This window comes from Mus caroli, unplaced genomic scaffold, assembly GCF_978045245.1.
Source record: "Mus caroli unplaced genomic scaffold, Mus_caroli_1 scaffold_5, whole genome shotgun sequence".
NCBI classification, from domain to species: Eukaryota; Metazoa; Chordata; class Mammalia; order Rodentia; family Muridae; genus Mus; species Mus caroli.
The window spans coordinates 148,965,816-148,981,417 of record NW_028227260.1 but is presented as its reverse complement, the minus strand read 5'-3'; the positions used below and the strand labels follow the sequence as shown (position 1 = coordinate 148,981,417).

General features: G+C 40.1%; 1 protein-coding gene across 2 annotated transcripts in view; it reads right to left on the bottom strand.

Moving 5' to 3' along the window:
- Positions 1-15,602, bottom strand: part of Srpx (sushi repeat containing protein X-linked) — a 78,452-nt gene that overhangs the window by 32,432 nt on the left and 30,418 nt on the right. Inside the window, exon 2 of one of the 2 annotated variants that reach the window (XM_021153437.3) lies at positions 1,267-1,326. The exons of the other annotated variant lie outside the window; for it this stretch is intronic. Coding sequence (XP_021009096.1) covers positions 1,267-1,326 — 60 coding nt within the window. The remainder of the gene's footprint in view (positions 1-1,266; positions 1,327-15,602) is intronic. 2 annotated transcript variants of the gene reach the window in all.

Sequence of the window (15,602 nt, the reverse complement as noted above, 5' to 3'; positions counted from 1 at the left end):
TTTACTTTCTATCTTGCAAGACTATGAGATGAGGAGGGGACACCAAACACAATGAACTAAGGACACATGAGACGACCACTACCGTCTAGGAGTCTCTTTACTGTGCATGTGTGTTAGGACTCTTTTAAAACTAGGGACTCACAAAGAACTTTAAAAAAAATAAAAACTTTCCGAAAGTCTTATGAATCAGAGCATCTCCTTACCCCAAACATCTGACTAGAAAATTGTGATTGGTTGGATTGCTTAATGCCACAACAATGAAGGTAGGCACTATTACATTCAGAAATCAAGGCAAATATGGAAACACACCTAGGCACAGGAACCAGTCATTGTTTAGAAAGACTCCCCCACACCCCCACCCCCGCTTCTTGGGAAAAGAACTGAAGGACAGTCTTTAGGCAAAGGCTGACCAGAACTTGTTCAATTCTCTAATGGCTCAGAAGTGTCACAACACTGTAGGCTAGTATTTTCCTGCCAGAGTCTGAATGCATTTCTTGGGCCAAATGTCAAAATGAAACTTTACCAGACTGTTTCCTTGAGGGTTTCCCTCTGCAGTGAGAGGCAAAGAGTTTTAGACAAAGAGCATTTTACATTTACCTTCCTTTCTGCCCTGAGCTCCCTGGGTCGAGGGAAGCAGCAACAGGAGTAGTTGTGGATAGACTTACCTGAGCCAGTAGGAAAGCCTCTTCCTTAGGCTTTAGATACCTGGTGGGAGTGGAGACTGGGGACAGTGGAGGAGTGGATTTTCTATTGCTAAGTTAAAATTCATTTCAGCAACAGCACATTTTACTTATCATCTTAGGAGCCAGGCTGGGCTCAGAAAGAGCATGAGAAAAGCTCATGAAAATCAAGGTTTCCTCTTCTCTGTGCAGTCAGTACATTAGCAGCACTGGGCGCAGCACCCACCTTGGGTGGTTTGCCCTGCACACTTCTGGCTGTAATGTATGAATCAGACTTGATTTTCACTATCATCAGCTACAGCTTGCCTTGGCAGAAGTGAGGACAGTAAAGAAATTTAGAAGAATAAAATGACCATGGGGCATGAAAGGCAGCACTCCTGAGATTTTTTTTTTTCCTTCCCTTAGTTTTCCTATTGGAAGGATGAGTGCCCACACACATTTATTTTTAAATATTTATTTTCCTGGACAGGCAATTAGAACGCCAATGTGTTGTCTGGTCACTTTATTACAGTCTGCTCTGCGAAGCTTTAAAGAAATATCTCCTGGCATCAGCGGGTCCTTGTCAGCACAGAAGCAAAGCATTCACCTTTATATAGAGAGTGTGAATACCAGACTCCATCGTCTTCTAGGGGTGAGTCTCCAGATCCTACAATAAAAAAAAAGAACAGAAACTGCAGCAAGAAAAGCCACACAGTATGGGTGCATATTTCAAAGCATTGCTTTGGCATCATCCATGCAAGAGGTGCTATTAGATTGCAGAGCCAAGAGCAGAAGCTTCTGTGGCCATTCATGATGGGACAGGGACCTCTCAGAGTGAACCTGGCTCGGCTGTAGTGGCTGGAGCCAATCAAAATGAGCCTCAGACTGTTTTTGGAATCACCACAGGGCCATATGAAATTCTGGAAGAGAAAGAAAGTCAAATTCACTCTGTGAGTCGATGCCAATGTATATGAAGCTCATGCCAGAGCAGACACCATAAAATGTGTGTGACTCAGACCCAACCCACAGTTCCTCCAGTAGACAAAGAAAACCCAGTAGAACCTTGTGTTTGTAGTACCTAAAATAAGTCCATCTGCTGAAATGAATTTGGATGGAGACCAAGAAGGGAAATCAAATGTCTTACCTCAATGACAAAAGAAATATACAACTGCCTTGGGAAATCTGTATTGAAACTGAGGACCTCACCTAGCTGAAGATAAAGTGAACTTTCTCAAGAAGTCTTACTACACTCAAATCCCATAGGCTGGAGGTGGAGGAGAGACAGTATGATTTGAAATGGACTCATTTGGAAGGTAAAGTCAAGTCATTTTGAGGATTTTAGATATGAATCCCATGGGGAGTGGATCTTTAACTCTTGAAGCAATCTCAGGCTTCAACATAGCAATCCTAAATGTAGGTATTTCATCCTGATCACCAACCCTTACAGTTGGTCAGTACTATTTAAGCCACAAATTTCCTTCCCAGGTACCTTCCACTGAAATCGAAAAGGAAAGGCTCTCCAAAGAGCTTATTCAAACCCCCATCAGGGTGAGCTCATACTTAATGCCCCCATTTTACTGGTGTTCTTCAGGAGAGATGGAGAACACAGAAACAAAAATCGACAGGAGGAGGGCAGTTGCAACGTGACCATTTGGAGAAATTTTCCCAACCAGAGGAAGTCATTCTTGTGTTCTGCTTGGTAGCAGATTTCTGTACCTGAGCCCTTGGCTATACGAAGTGAAAGACTTTTCATTGTTCCATGTCAAATAGTAAGCCTGTGGACCTGAAACCAAGGGATGCAAGCTAGGAACGTAAATCAAAGGCCTGGTATCAGATCCCTTGATACAGCAGTATTCCACTGCTGCAAGTCTATTCCAAGGAAAGGATGAAATTCCATGTGAGTCTTTAATCATGCATATCTTAAAAAGAACATCATGAGCAGTGACCACACACACACACACACGCACACACGCACACACACACAGTCTGCTCAGCACCCCAGTTAAATGGTCCAGAACATTCAGCATGAACTGGCACCCACCCATTCCATAAACTTTTTATCCACACTGGCTTCCTTAGTTTTTTGTTTTGTTTTGTTTTTCGTTTTGTTGTTGTTGTTTTTGTTTGTTTGTTTTTTTCTGTTTTGAACAATCTCTGGGCACAGCTTATCCATTACTCTGCCATTTAGACATAAGGGTTTCTTGGAGCCACATATTATGTCCTTTTCTCCACGCTTTCCCCCAATCCAATCATATTCATGTAGCTCACTTTAACTGTCCCCTGTGCTTATGAAAAAAATCCATTAATTTCAGTCTCAAACTTCCAAACACTAGAACGTTAACAGTGCATGTGCTCTAAAACACAATGAGAATGTAGCCCCCGAAGCACAGATCCTGATTTCTTAGAATGAAATGTATTTCCTATTAGGAGTATTTCCTTTAATTCCACACACCCAAGTTTCAGTACCAAGACTGAAGAAGTCAATCATTTGCACAAATTCTGAGACAGTATGGGTGTCTGGCATGTCACTGACAATTGTCCTGAACAACCACAAAGTATGCAACTTGTGATCAAATATGGCCTGCAGGGTTGATCTTTTCTACATTAAAACATGTCAACAGTCAAGCCAAATGTTCCCAGTTCTTAGTATTCTGTGGATCCTGAGAAAAGAAACCTCAACTCCCCAGCAGCTCTCTAACAGCCCTGCCCACAGTAGTTAATACTAATTGTCTGGTGCAGTGTTACATTTCTTGGTGCCTGGGTCTAATCTCTTAGCTGGACTGGATTTGCAAATCCTTTACCTAAGGCACTTTTGTCATGCATATCAAAATAATATAACCAGTTGTTCAAGGCTTAGAGAGCCAGGAACCACAAAGAGGTATTTCATAATGGCCTGTTTTCAACCACAAATACTTTGTGTAACAAATGATCACACTGTAAATATCTATGAATAGATAAGGCACACCAAACATTGTTTAAGGGCTCCCATTCACTGTTTCTTGGTGCTTTGGAAGTAGGAAGTTTACAAAGTGTAGTTCCTAGATCCCCCTACGCGTAGACTGTGGACAAGTCTGCATTTTAGAGATTTGAAAGATGAAAGGAAGGGGTCATTACTCTTTGTGACTATTGGTAGTTTTTATTATTTGAGAATTTTAAATATGCAATTTTGATAAGATCCACCGCATCTGTTCTGTTTCAATCCATCCTATATTTTCAGTACCATTTTCTCTTACAACTTCATGTTATCTCTCCCTACACTAAACCCTGGCAAAGATATATGTGAACCAAATCAGAGATGAGTGTGTGCATTCTTTGCTGCTATAGTTAAATTCTGAAAGGTCCCCTAAGGTTTGTGTGTCAAAAAGTTGGTCCTCACCCTGATATAGCTGTCTCTTGTGAGGCTATGCCAGTGCCTGGCAAATACAGGACTGGATGCTCACAGTCCATTGGATGGAACACAGGGCCCCCAATGTAGGAGCTAGAGAGAGTACCCAAGGAGCTAAAGGGGTCTGTAACCCTATAGGAGGAACAGCAATATGAACTAACCAGAACCCCCTGAGCTTGTGTCTCTAGCTGCATATGTAGCAGAAGATGGCCTAATCAGCCATCATTAGGAGGAGAGGCCCTTGGTATTGCAAAGATTATATGCCCCAATATAGGGGAACACCAGAACTAGGAAGTGGGAGTGGGTGGGTTGGGGAACAGGGCGGGGTAGGGTATAAGGGACTTTTGGGATAGCATTTGAATTGTAAATGAAGAAAATATCTAATAAAAAATTGTTTAAATAAAAAAGGTGGTCCTCAGGGTGCGATACTGTAAACAGTTGTGATACTGTTAAGAAATAGCATTGAGTGGGAGGGTCCCTAGGGCGTTGGTGGTGAGCCCTTGAAGAAGACTATGGGGCTGTTGGACTCTAGCCAGGCATCCCATGATATCCTCTCATGGATATCATGAAGTGTGCAGCCTTCTCTGGCCCATACACTTCAATGCTTTGTTGCGGGTACCCCAAACAATCAAGACAGCTGGCCAGGAACTGAAACTGGGAGCCAAGAGAATACTTTCATTCTTTAAAGTGATTTTTTTCCCTCAAGTATTTTGTCACAGAGAGAAAATTGAGCAGCTTTCTCCGTAACTGCCACTACCTACAAATCTTTTGACATTATGAGAGAGGACTTTTATGTGGCTTGGCTGAATGGGGCTCTTAAAGACACTACAGTTGAACTTTTCTTCTCTTTCCTAACTAGTTTATCCTTTCACTTAACAGCAAGAAGTTTTCTTTTTCTTTTTTTTTTAAGGAGTACTTATATATTTCATCCTACCTTTCTTAATCCACACTGAATGATACCAAAATTTAAGGATAATCTGGTAGCCAGTGAACTTCCCTGAAGAATATGTAAGTTAAAAGCATAAAACAACAATAAAAAGGTTGTAGTTAGGTTGCTCTGTTTGTAGGAAACAAATAACCTTTTTTTCTCACTGTTTCATATGGACAGTTCTGTTTCCTTTCTTTTTTCTAATTTATTTTTAATTAGGTATTTTCTTCATTTACATTTCAAATGATATCCCAAAAGTCCCCCCAACCCCCCCCCAAACGCCCCAACCCACCCACTCCTGCTTCTTGGCCCTGGCGTTCCCTCCTACTGAGGCATATGAAGTTTGCAAGACCAAGGGGCCACTCTTCCCACTGATGTCCAACTAGGCCATCTTCTGCTACATATGCAGCTAGAGACAGGAGCTCCAGGGGTACTGGTTAGTTCATCTTGTTGTTCCACCTATAGGGTTGCAGATCCCTTTAGCTCCTTGGGTACTTTCTCTAGCTCCTCCAATGGGGGCTCTGTGATCCATCCAATAGCTGACTGTGAGCATCCACGTCTGTGTTTGCTAGGCCCTGGCATAGTCTCACGGGAGACAGCTATATCTGGGTCCTTTCAGCAAAATCTTGCTAGTGTATGCAATGGTGTCAGCATTTGGAAGCTGATTATGGGATGGATCCCCGGATATGGCAGTCTCTAGATGGTCCATCCTTTCGTCTCAGCTCCAAACTTTGTCTCTGCAACTCCTTCCATGAGTGTTTTGTTCCCAATTCTAAGAAGGGGCAAAGTGTCCACACTTTGGTCTTCGTTCTTCTTGAGTTTCATGCATTTAGCAAATTGTATCTTATATCTTGGGTATTCTAAGTTTCTGGGCTAATATCCACTTATCAGTGAGTACATATTGTGTGAGTTCTTTTGTGATTGGGTTACCTCACTCAGGATGATGCCCTCCAGGTCCATCCATTTGCCTAGGAATTTCATGAATTCATTCTTTTTAATAGCTGAGTAGTACTCCATTGTGTAAATGTACCACATTTCCTGTATCCATTCCTCTGTTGAGGGGCATCTGGGTTCTTTCAAGCTTCTGGCTATTATAAATAAGGCTGCTATGAACATAGTGGAGCATGTATCCTTCTTACCGGTTGGAACTTCTTCTGGATATATATATGCCCAGGAGAGGTATTGCTGGATCCTCCGGTAGTACTATGTCCAGTTTTCTGAGGAACCGCCAGACTGATCTCCAGAGTGGTTGTACAAACTTGCAATCCCACCAACAATGGAGGAGTGTTCCTCTTTCTCCACATCCTCACCAGCATCTGCTGTCACCTGAATTTTTGATCTTAGCCATTCTGACTGGTGTGAGATGGAATCTCAGGGTTGTTTTGATTTGCATTTCCCTGATGATTAAGGACACTGAACATTTTTTCAGGTGCTTCTCAGCCATTCGGTATTCCTCAGGTGAGAATTCTTTGTTTATCTCTGAGCCCCATTTTTAATGGGGTTATTTGATTTTCTGGAGTCCACCTTCTTGAGTTCTTTATATATATTGGATATTAGTCCCCTATCTGATTTAGGATAGGTAAAGATCCTTTCCCAATCTGTTGGTGGTCTTTTTGTCTTATTGACGGTGTCTTTTGCCTTACAGAAACTTTGTAATTTTATGAGGTCCCATTTGTCGATTCTCAATCTTACAACACAAGCCAATGCTGTTCTATTCAGGAAATTTTCCCCTGTGCCCATATCTTCGAGGCTTTTCCCCACTTTCTCCTCTATAAGTTTCAGTGTCTCTGGTTTTATGTGAAGTTCCTTGATCCACTTAGATTTGACCTTAGTACAAGGAGATTGGAATGGATCAACTCGCATTCTGACCAAGCGAATGCTCTTGGGAAGAGAAAGACCACACATTGTTAGCCTAGGACAGACACTGCTAACCTAGGACAGACACTGCTAGCCTAAGACAGACACTGCTTAGACTATTTTTTGAAGTTTTACAGCTAATGAATGGTAAAGTGGGGCTCAAGTCTGGTTCGTCTTACCTCCAAACCCATCATGCTATTTTTCTTAAGCCTTATTGCCTCTGCTCCTGCATTTCCACACACAGGATAACAAGTTTTGGGATCACTGACAGGTAAGTGGCCGCTAGAGCAAGTATGGAAGGCCAAAGTGAAGGGTCTCTAGTATGGCGGAATCTGCTACTCCAATATCCAGTAGCCATGGTCTCCTTGCTTCTGTTTTGTGAAGTTCTGAGGACCAAATCTAAAAGCTCTTGCTCACTAGTTGATTCATTCTTCATTCATTTTAATATTGGAGACTCAACCCAGGACCTTGTGTACCAGGGAAGCACTCTACCTTACTAAATTGCCTATGTTAGCCTTGAACTTGTTCTTTAGACAGCACAGACCTTGACCTTACAGTCTTCTTGCTTCTGCTGTTTATTAAGTTGCTGGAGTTAGAGGCGGGTACTGCCAGATCCAGCTAGTCATTTCTTATCAACAGATCAGAGGATGGGTTAGCTCTAAGCTTCTCTTGCTATGGGGAGGAAATTGTGGCTCCATGTTCAAGCAGATCACCCTTTCCAATAATTGCTTTAGGAATAGCCATGGAAACTAGTATTAAGCAGATGAAAATACTCCTGTTTATGGAGGATCATACTGTAACGTTGTTCCCAAAGAGAACAGACACAAGTTCAGAAGGACAAGACTCTTCCCTTTTTCTCCTTTCATGGTTTGGAGGGTACTGTATATGTATAATGATTCCGATCCATTTCGTTAGCATGAGGTTCAATTTTTTAGGATTGGTTATTTCAGCTGAGCATGGTAGAATGAATGAATTTAAAAATAACCCTGGAGTCTCTGATGATCTCATTTGGCAACTAAATAACCTTTAGATTCCACTTACCTCTGTGCTTCCTTTATCAACAATAAATGTCCTTTCAGTTTAAGCTACTGTGCATAGTACTACTTGTTGCTTGAAGTTGAATACATCCAAGCTGATATAAACGTGAATGGAGGCATCCTATCAGTTATTAATTTCAAAAAATGGCTCAAAGAAAATAAATGGGTATTAGTTGCTACTCTAAGAACATTTTCTATTTATATTCAACCTGAATGTATAGATCAACCCCTATAAAACATCTGATAACTAGTTTACAAAATAGACATCCCAAGGGAGACAATAAAGTAAAAGACAAGATTCAATGTGCTCAGGAATTTGGGCTTTGTGAAGCAAAGAAGAATCATACATATTAGCTCAAAGTTTTCCACAGAATAAGAAGCGGTGGAAAAAGCAGGCAGGGGGCAAAGAGAAAGGGGGCTTTTCTTATAAGGTCTCTCTATAAAAGGTGATCCCTTTAGAAATCTCTTACTTGAGGGTAAATGTGACATAATCACTTCAGCCTGCATATGGTTTGGATTAGCCCTCTTTGAAAAGAATGCTTCTTCCACACAAAGGCTAATGCTACATTGGCTCAGACATTTAGAGACTGCCGTATCCAGGGATCCATCCCATAAGCAGCTTCTAAACGCTGACACCATTGCATACACTAGCAAGATTTTGCTGAAAGGACCCAAATATAGCTGTCTCTTGTGAGACGATGCCGGGGCCTAGCAAACACAGGAGTGGATGTTCACAGTCAGCTATTGGATGTATCACAGGGCTCCCAATGGAGAAGCTAGAGAAAGTACCCAAGGAGCTAAAGGGATCTGCAACCCTATTGTTGGAACAACATGATGTACTAACCAGTACCCCAGAGCTCTTGTCTCTAGCTGCATATGTATCGAAAGATGACCTAGTCGGCCATCAATGGAAAGAGAGGCCCATTGGACTTGCAAACTTTATATGCCCCAATATAGGGGAATGCCAGGGCCAAAAGAATGGGAATGGGTGGGTAGGGAAGTGGGGGGCGCTATGGGGGACTTTTGGGATAGCATTGGAAATGTAATTGAGGAAAATATGTAATAAAAATATTAAAAATTAAAAAAAAAGAAATTGGGAATTCTAAGGCATGGATGACTCAGTCCCTTAGCTAAACCTAAAGCCAATTCCATTTGTAATTCTTCTCCCCTTGCAGGAAGCTCTAATTCAAAAGATGTTTTTAAAGTAACCACTCACAACTTCACCACCGCTCAAAGAAGGGTTTTCCTGGACTCTCTCCCTTTCACTTGGAATCCCTACCTTGATAAAAAATCACCGAGGCCTCAAAGTACTATGCATTATTTGTATTGAGATTTCATGAAGGATCTAGAATTTGGAAGAAAACTATAGTGCTCCTTTCCTCATGCCATAACTTTCCTTAGCATCCAGCGGGGAGTAGAGAGAGATTTGAGACCAATGAAAAACCCTAGCCAGTTGCCTAAATGAACTATTCATTCAACATGATACATAATGGGAACCAGATGCATTGCTTCTGTGATACATCACCAGCCACAAGGATTGGGTTGGCTTTGTTTGTTGTTTTCATTTTGATTTTTAGTGACTTTGTACTTAGTTCTGAATTCTTAATATTTTTTTCAGGAATTTTTCCCCTTGTGACCTTGATTCTAAATATAATTTACTAGTATCAGATATCAATATATTTCGTTAAAAGTCACATCATCAGTTTTATACTAACGTCACTGAGAAAGTGGACAGAACTCACTATGGATGCCTCACCTGAGTGCTGTCACCTACTCCATAATCAACCTGAACTCATTTTTACTATATGAACTCACTTTCCTGGAAGAAAATATGATACTATCAAGTAGATTTTAATAAGGCTCTGTGACAAAAAATAATTAGGAGTCCTGCTTTTATAGCATTGCTTACCACATCCCATGCTAATATTCTGTAAAGAAATATGTGGTGCCTCCTTAACACTGGACTCTTTTTAGTGTGGGATAAGAGAGAAAACACATTTAAAGCAAGAAAATGCTGGGCATTGTGACTTCTCTAATTCAACCATCTGGGAGGCTGAGACAGGACAGTATCCATAAGTTCAAGGCCAGCCTAGACAATGCAGTGAGACCATGTGTCAAGAACCAACCACCCAAACAAAAAGAAAAAGAAAAAAAAAAGTATATATCTACATTAGATCAGATTGATTTTTTTCTAGACTAATGATGTTCAGTGACACATTCTACAGCAGTAGGAAATGATCTGTACCTACAGGATCTAGTAAGCAATAGCCTCGTGTGAATACTGGGCACTGTAAACATGATCATTATGAACACAGAAGGAGATGAACATTTTACCTTCTGCAGTTCGTCAGCCATGCATAACTGAGCTTCAAGAAAATTAAATGGAAAATTCCAGGAATATTTAACCCACAGGCTTTAAATACATATCATCCCAAATAGCAGGATGAAATAACATGTTCTGACCTGGGACCTAAATCACCTTTATCCAGAGTATGCAAGTTGTTTATAATGTTCACCCATTCATCATTTGGGAGCTATTTACTTTAAGATCAATTGTAATGGTATCATAGTATCTGTGTTCATGTAACCTGATTTTGCTTAATGATGGTTTCAAAGCACAGAAGCTGGCAACTCCAATATGCCAGAGAGAAGATGTAAGGTTTTTCTCTGAGTTAAAAGCAAGTCAAAATTCCCAAGGTAGAAAAGGGAAAAGCTCATATAAAGCTGAGGTTGCTGTGATCTATAATAGACTCAAATCTTCTATTGATAAAATCCTAACACCTGCCCTACCTCCAAATGCAAAAGCCAAATTATCGCATAAGTGCTTAATCATTAGTCTCACTTCATCTCATCATATAGGTACTGGATTGGCTCACATCTCACTAGAAGGAGGAACACCATATTAAATGTGTGTTTACAAGAGACTGTATTTTCTTAACTTATAATATAGTGGTAATTATTTTCATAACATTATACTTGTGATTATTCAACTCTAAAATTGTCAATCTCTTTGCAGAATTTATAAATTAAAAACTTATCACAGGTATGAATATATATGTGTAAAAACAGTATGTAGAGAGTTCTGGTACAATTCAAAGATTCGGACAACTCTCTGCTGATTAGGGGAAAGGTATTTGTTTAGCTTCAGAACAAAGATAGACTACAGGGCACTGACAAGGAAATGTTATCTAAAGATCAAGCCAAGGATGTGGCTGTAGAATTCTTTATTAAACTAAGAGGGAAACACAGTGTACCTTTTGTCATACAAAAGTCCTTTAAGGGGACTAAAGGTAGGCCTCAGAATCCTAAAGAACATCATATTTCGTGACATTTTCCTCCAAATCTCTCCTTCCAAGAATCCAAATAAGATAGACATGGTATCTGTCTAAACCTCAGCTACTCCAACCATATTCCATTGTGCAGTATGTACTTAAAATACTGTATTAAAATCAATGAGGTTATTTTATTTTTGGTTTGTTTACCAGACTCTAATTTGATGATTCATACTCACATTTTCTACTTAATTCAGTGAATGTATATTAAAGGATTCTATTACCTTATGCTTACAAATGAGTTTCTGGGGAAAATAGGAAAATATGATGATCATATATTATGGTCATGAAATCTGAAGTATTACACAGAACACAAGAATCTCAGCACTATCAAACCCTTCTGTGCATTTTCAAAAATTCCTGTCTAAATCATTTTATATGATTTATGATTCAGAAAATCATCTGTATTTACTCAATTTAAGAGCCACCAGGAAAAGCCATAAACTCAATCTTCTCTAGTGAAATAAATTGCTGTCAAGTTTAGTCTCTAAATTCAATGATAAAATTTGTGTTAGGGGAAAATGTCTTTCTGACTCAAGGTATTATAATAGTTTATGTTTTGAAACAGTGGTTTGCTTTATGCTTTCATAACTTAAAAATCCTTCTGAAATGGGAGCCAATAGAAAATGCTTGCCATAGAACGATATTGTTGCTTACTTTCTTGAATTCTTCTGGTTGTCTGTAATGCCTGTGAGCATACAAACATATGTAGTGACATCAATAAAGGGCCAATCTATAAGATGTGTGGACAGAGGGCAGAACACTAACCTTTCTTTCCTGCATGGGTAAAACTGCAGGAGATTCTAATACATGGGGGACTTTGGGGAATCCGAGCCCTGAGTCCCACATGGACGATTATTACTCTGTCACATTATTAGCAATGTTTTCCCACAGGAGAGGAACTAGACCAATATTTCCATTCTATTTTTCTTCTCTCCAAAAATACTGTTTTTGAGTGCATACTACTGTGGTCTATGCTATCCTGTGAAAGGAGCTTGGGATGCTAATAGGAGACAAAGGGTAGTACATCAATCAAGAGCCAACCTTTAAGATGGGTGGACAGAGGGCAGCCAAGTTGTTGGAGGAGCAGTGCTTGAAAGAAACCTAAGTTTTACAGAGTGTTTGCTTCAGGCCCTGGACAAGTGTTCACAGCAGCAGAAACAGAAAAAAAAAAACAACAAAAAAAAACCAACTCTTCTTTGTACAACTTGCTTTTCAAAATCCATGGTAAGCAACAGATAAAACCCTGAAGATAAAGAGACAGAAGGATGCATATTGAGGAAGAGCCTTGTTATACAGAGAACAAAAGCATCCAGAAAAAGGCATCCAGAGAACCTTCTGCTAAGCAGAAGGCATAGGTGAAGAAAGTATTTACTGGCAATGTTTCCATTGAGGGTAGAAGATTCACTAGAATGTTCCAGAGGAACAAGCTGATATGCCCCCTTTATCGTCTGTTACCATCTCTGGCTCATTTCACACGATAGCATCAATCACAGTAGTATGCACTCAAAAGTAGTATTTTTGAAGAGAAGAAAAATAGAATTGAACATGTCAGAGTACATCAACATAACTAGAAAAAATACTGATTCTTGCATTTTGAGTTGGTTTATGTATCTGTGTGCACAGTTCTGTCTTAGGCCTTTAGTTGCAACATTATCTTTCCCAGCTTTACCAGGTTAAAGATCAATACAAATGTATCTATTCAAGTGGATGTCCTGTGAAAAAGTCACCATAACAGAATTTTCATTAACATGTCCATCAGCCCATATGGTTATCGTTCAGCATTATGACTAAAGCCACTCGATTTTTTTCCACCAAAACTGTTTTCATTTCAACTATTAATAATGGATTCAACCTGCAAACGAGTCACAATAGCAATTACTCCTTTCTCTGTGTCTGCGTGAAATGAACTACCAAGGTGGTAAGCTCCTGGATTTTGAAACCTAAAGATTTGTCTAGGTAATTGTTTGTTTCTTTGTTCAGAATGGAAGACTAAAAATTTAAGAAGGGCTTCTGGGGGCTGACTGGGGATGTCTTTGTTTCCCCTGACTGAGTCAGGACCTAGATGTTATGTCCCATGCAACATACAGCTGATACAAGGCTTTCTTGTCTATCCTTGGTCAGTCTCTGAAGTAGGAAGCAGTGTTGAGAGTAAAGGTACTAAGTTATTATACCTGAGTAAATGTACATCTCAGACTGAAAAAGCTTTCCATTCGTGAGCTTCAATTCCTTCCTGAAAAAAATGCAATGCAATACACAGGCTGGACCTAGGCCCCCTACAGATATGTAACAGATGTGGAGCTTGGTCTTCATGTGGGTCTCCTAACAACTGGAGCAGGAGCTGTCCGTGACTCTGTTATCTGCCTATGAATCCTGTTTCCCTAACTGGGCTGCCTTGTCTGGCTTCAGTGGGAAAGGATATGCCTAGTCCTGCAGTGACTTGATGTGCCAAGGCAGGTTGGTACCCATTAGGGACCTGCCCCTTCTCAGAGAAGAAGAGGGGGAGGGACTGTGGGGGGCTACTGGGAGAAGAGGGAGGTGCAATCAGGATGTAAAGTGAATACATAAATGAATTAATAGAAACAATGCAATGCAGCAGCAGGTAGAAGAGTGTAGTGTATATTTCAAATTATATTCTCTCATACCCCCCTAACCCTCAGCCTTTGCATTTGGAATAACTGCAGTCAAATGAATCAACTTGAACCTCACCCCCTTACCCAACATGCAATAAACAACTGGCATGAGTTGAAAATTTCAAATTCACAATGTTCTTTCACTTCTGTTGCCTCTAGGACTTCAGTGCAACCTCGTTCAATGATTTGGATGTCATCCTGGGAGAGCAATAACTCTTGGCTACTTTGAAAATAAAAAATATTCTCAGTTCAGGGAATGATCTCAGTATCAATTAAATGGATTTATTTGATTTAATTTATGATAATTTTTTCAAGTATAGGTGGGTTCATCATTATGCAATGCCATCGCACACAAAGGAGTGCCTGGCTTTGTTTCTTTGTCCTTTAATAGGACCCACATGAAAGCCATCATCCACCCTTTAGATTCCTCTCTAATTATGTGCCTGTGTGTGTGTGTGTTTTCCCTCTCTGCATGCATTTATATGGACCATATGCACACCTGATGCCAATAGAAGTCAGAGAGGGCATCATATCTTTTGAGACTGGAATTATGGACAATCATGAGCCATCATGTGGATACTAGGAATCTAATCTGGGTCCTCTGCAAGAACAACAAGTGTTCTCAGCACTGAGGCATCTCTTCAAGTCTATCTTTATTGCAAAGGAGATTTTAAAACCTAGTTCCTCTAGTTTGTATTTTTCAATAATAATTATTATTATTTAAAGCATGGATTCCCTAAATGCTCAAGAATGTTTTCACTTACTTTGTAGCTCAGGCTGGCCTCAAATTCATGTTTCCTCTGCTACAGGTGTGGGCCTCCATAATCTCTGCTCTTATCAAGTCTTTCAAATTCAGTTCTCTTGAATTTGCATTCCCTTGAGGTTCTCTGTTTACAGCTTTACATCAGCACTGAGTTTAATTTGTTTGGAATTTTCAGAAATCATTTAAAAGGTATATAGGTTCTGTCTCCACAGGTAAGCATCCAACACTTCATGGAATAAGACAGGGGGTTCTTTTCTCTTACTGGCCTGCTGGAACGAGTGAAGTGCCCCTCTCTATAAGACCCCTTTAAAATGGTTCTTCCTCTTAAGATGTTAGCGGACACAGTCCAGTATCACACACACACACACACACACACACACAGAGAGAGAGAGAGAGAGAGAGAGAGAGAGAGAGAGATCATGAAGGTTGTACTTACAGAAACAGATACTGTATTTAAGGTTCAAAAACACTGTCCAAATAAAGCTGTGATGGGTACATAGTTCTTGGCAGTCAATCAATGCTATAATTTACAAAATTCTGGCAGATCATGGCAAAACTGAGAATAACTGGATTCAAGAGATGAAAGGTACTAAGAAAGTAAAATAAAATCGTTGTACTATGTGCAGAGAGTGGTAGGCAGCAGTCCTTAATTGCCAGCTACAAAGTGATATTTTAATGTAGTAGATGAAATGGTACAGAGAAAGAGAAAAGACTGTGTGGAAAGATGTTTCCTCCAAATCCCTAAAATGAACATTATGAATGCCTGTAAGCGACATGTTACAGCCTCCTCAGCTAAAAGACATTTAAGATATTTTTTTTAATTCTGAAATAGTTTCTGCTTCCCCAACAGAACACCTACACTTTACTTGATGTCCTGCAGTGAGAAATAGATGGTTTCTTTTCTGGAAATTTTCTCTCTTTTGAAAGCATTCAGGTTTTAACTCCATGTTCTCAAACTGACAGTCACATACTGCCTGCTGACTGTCACTGGCTGTCTGTTAGACTCTG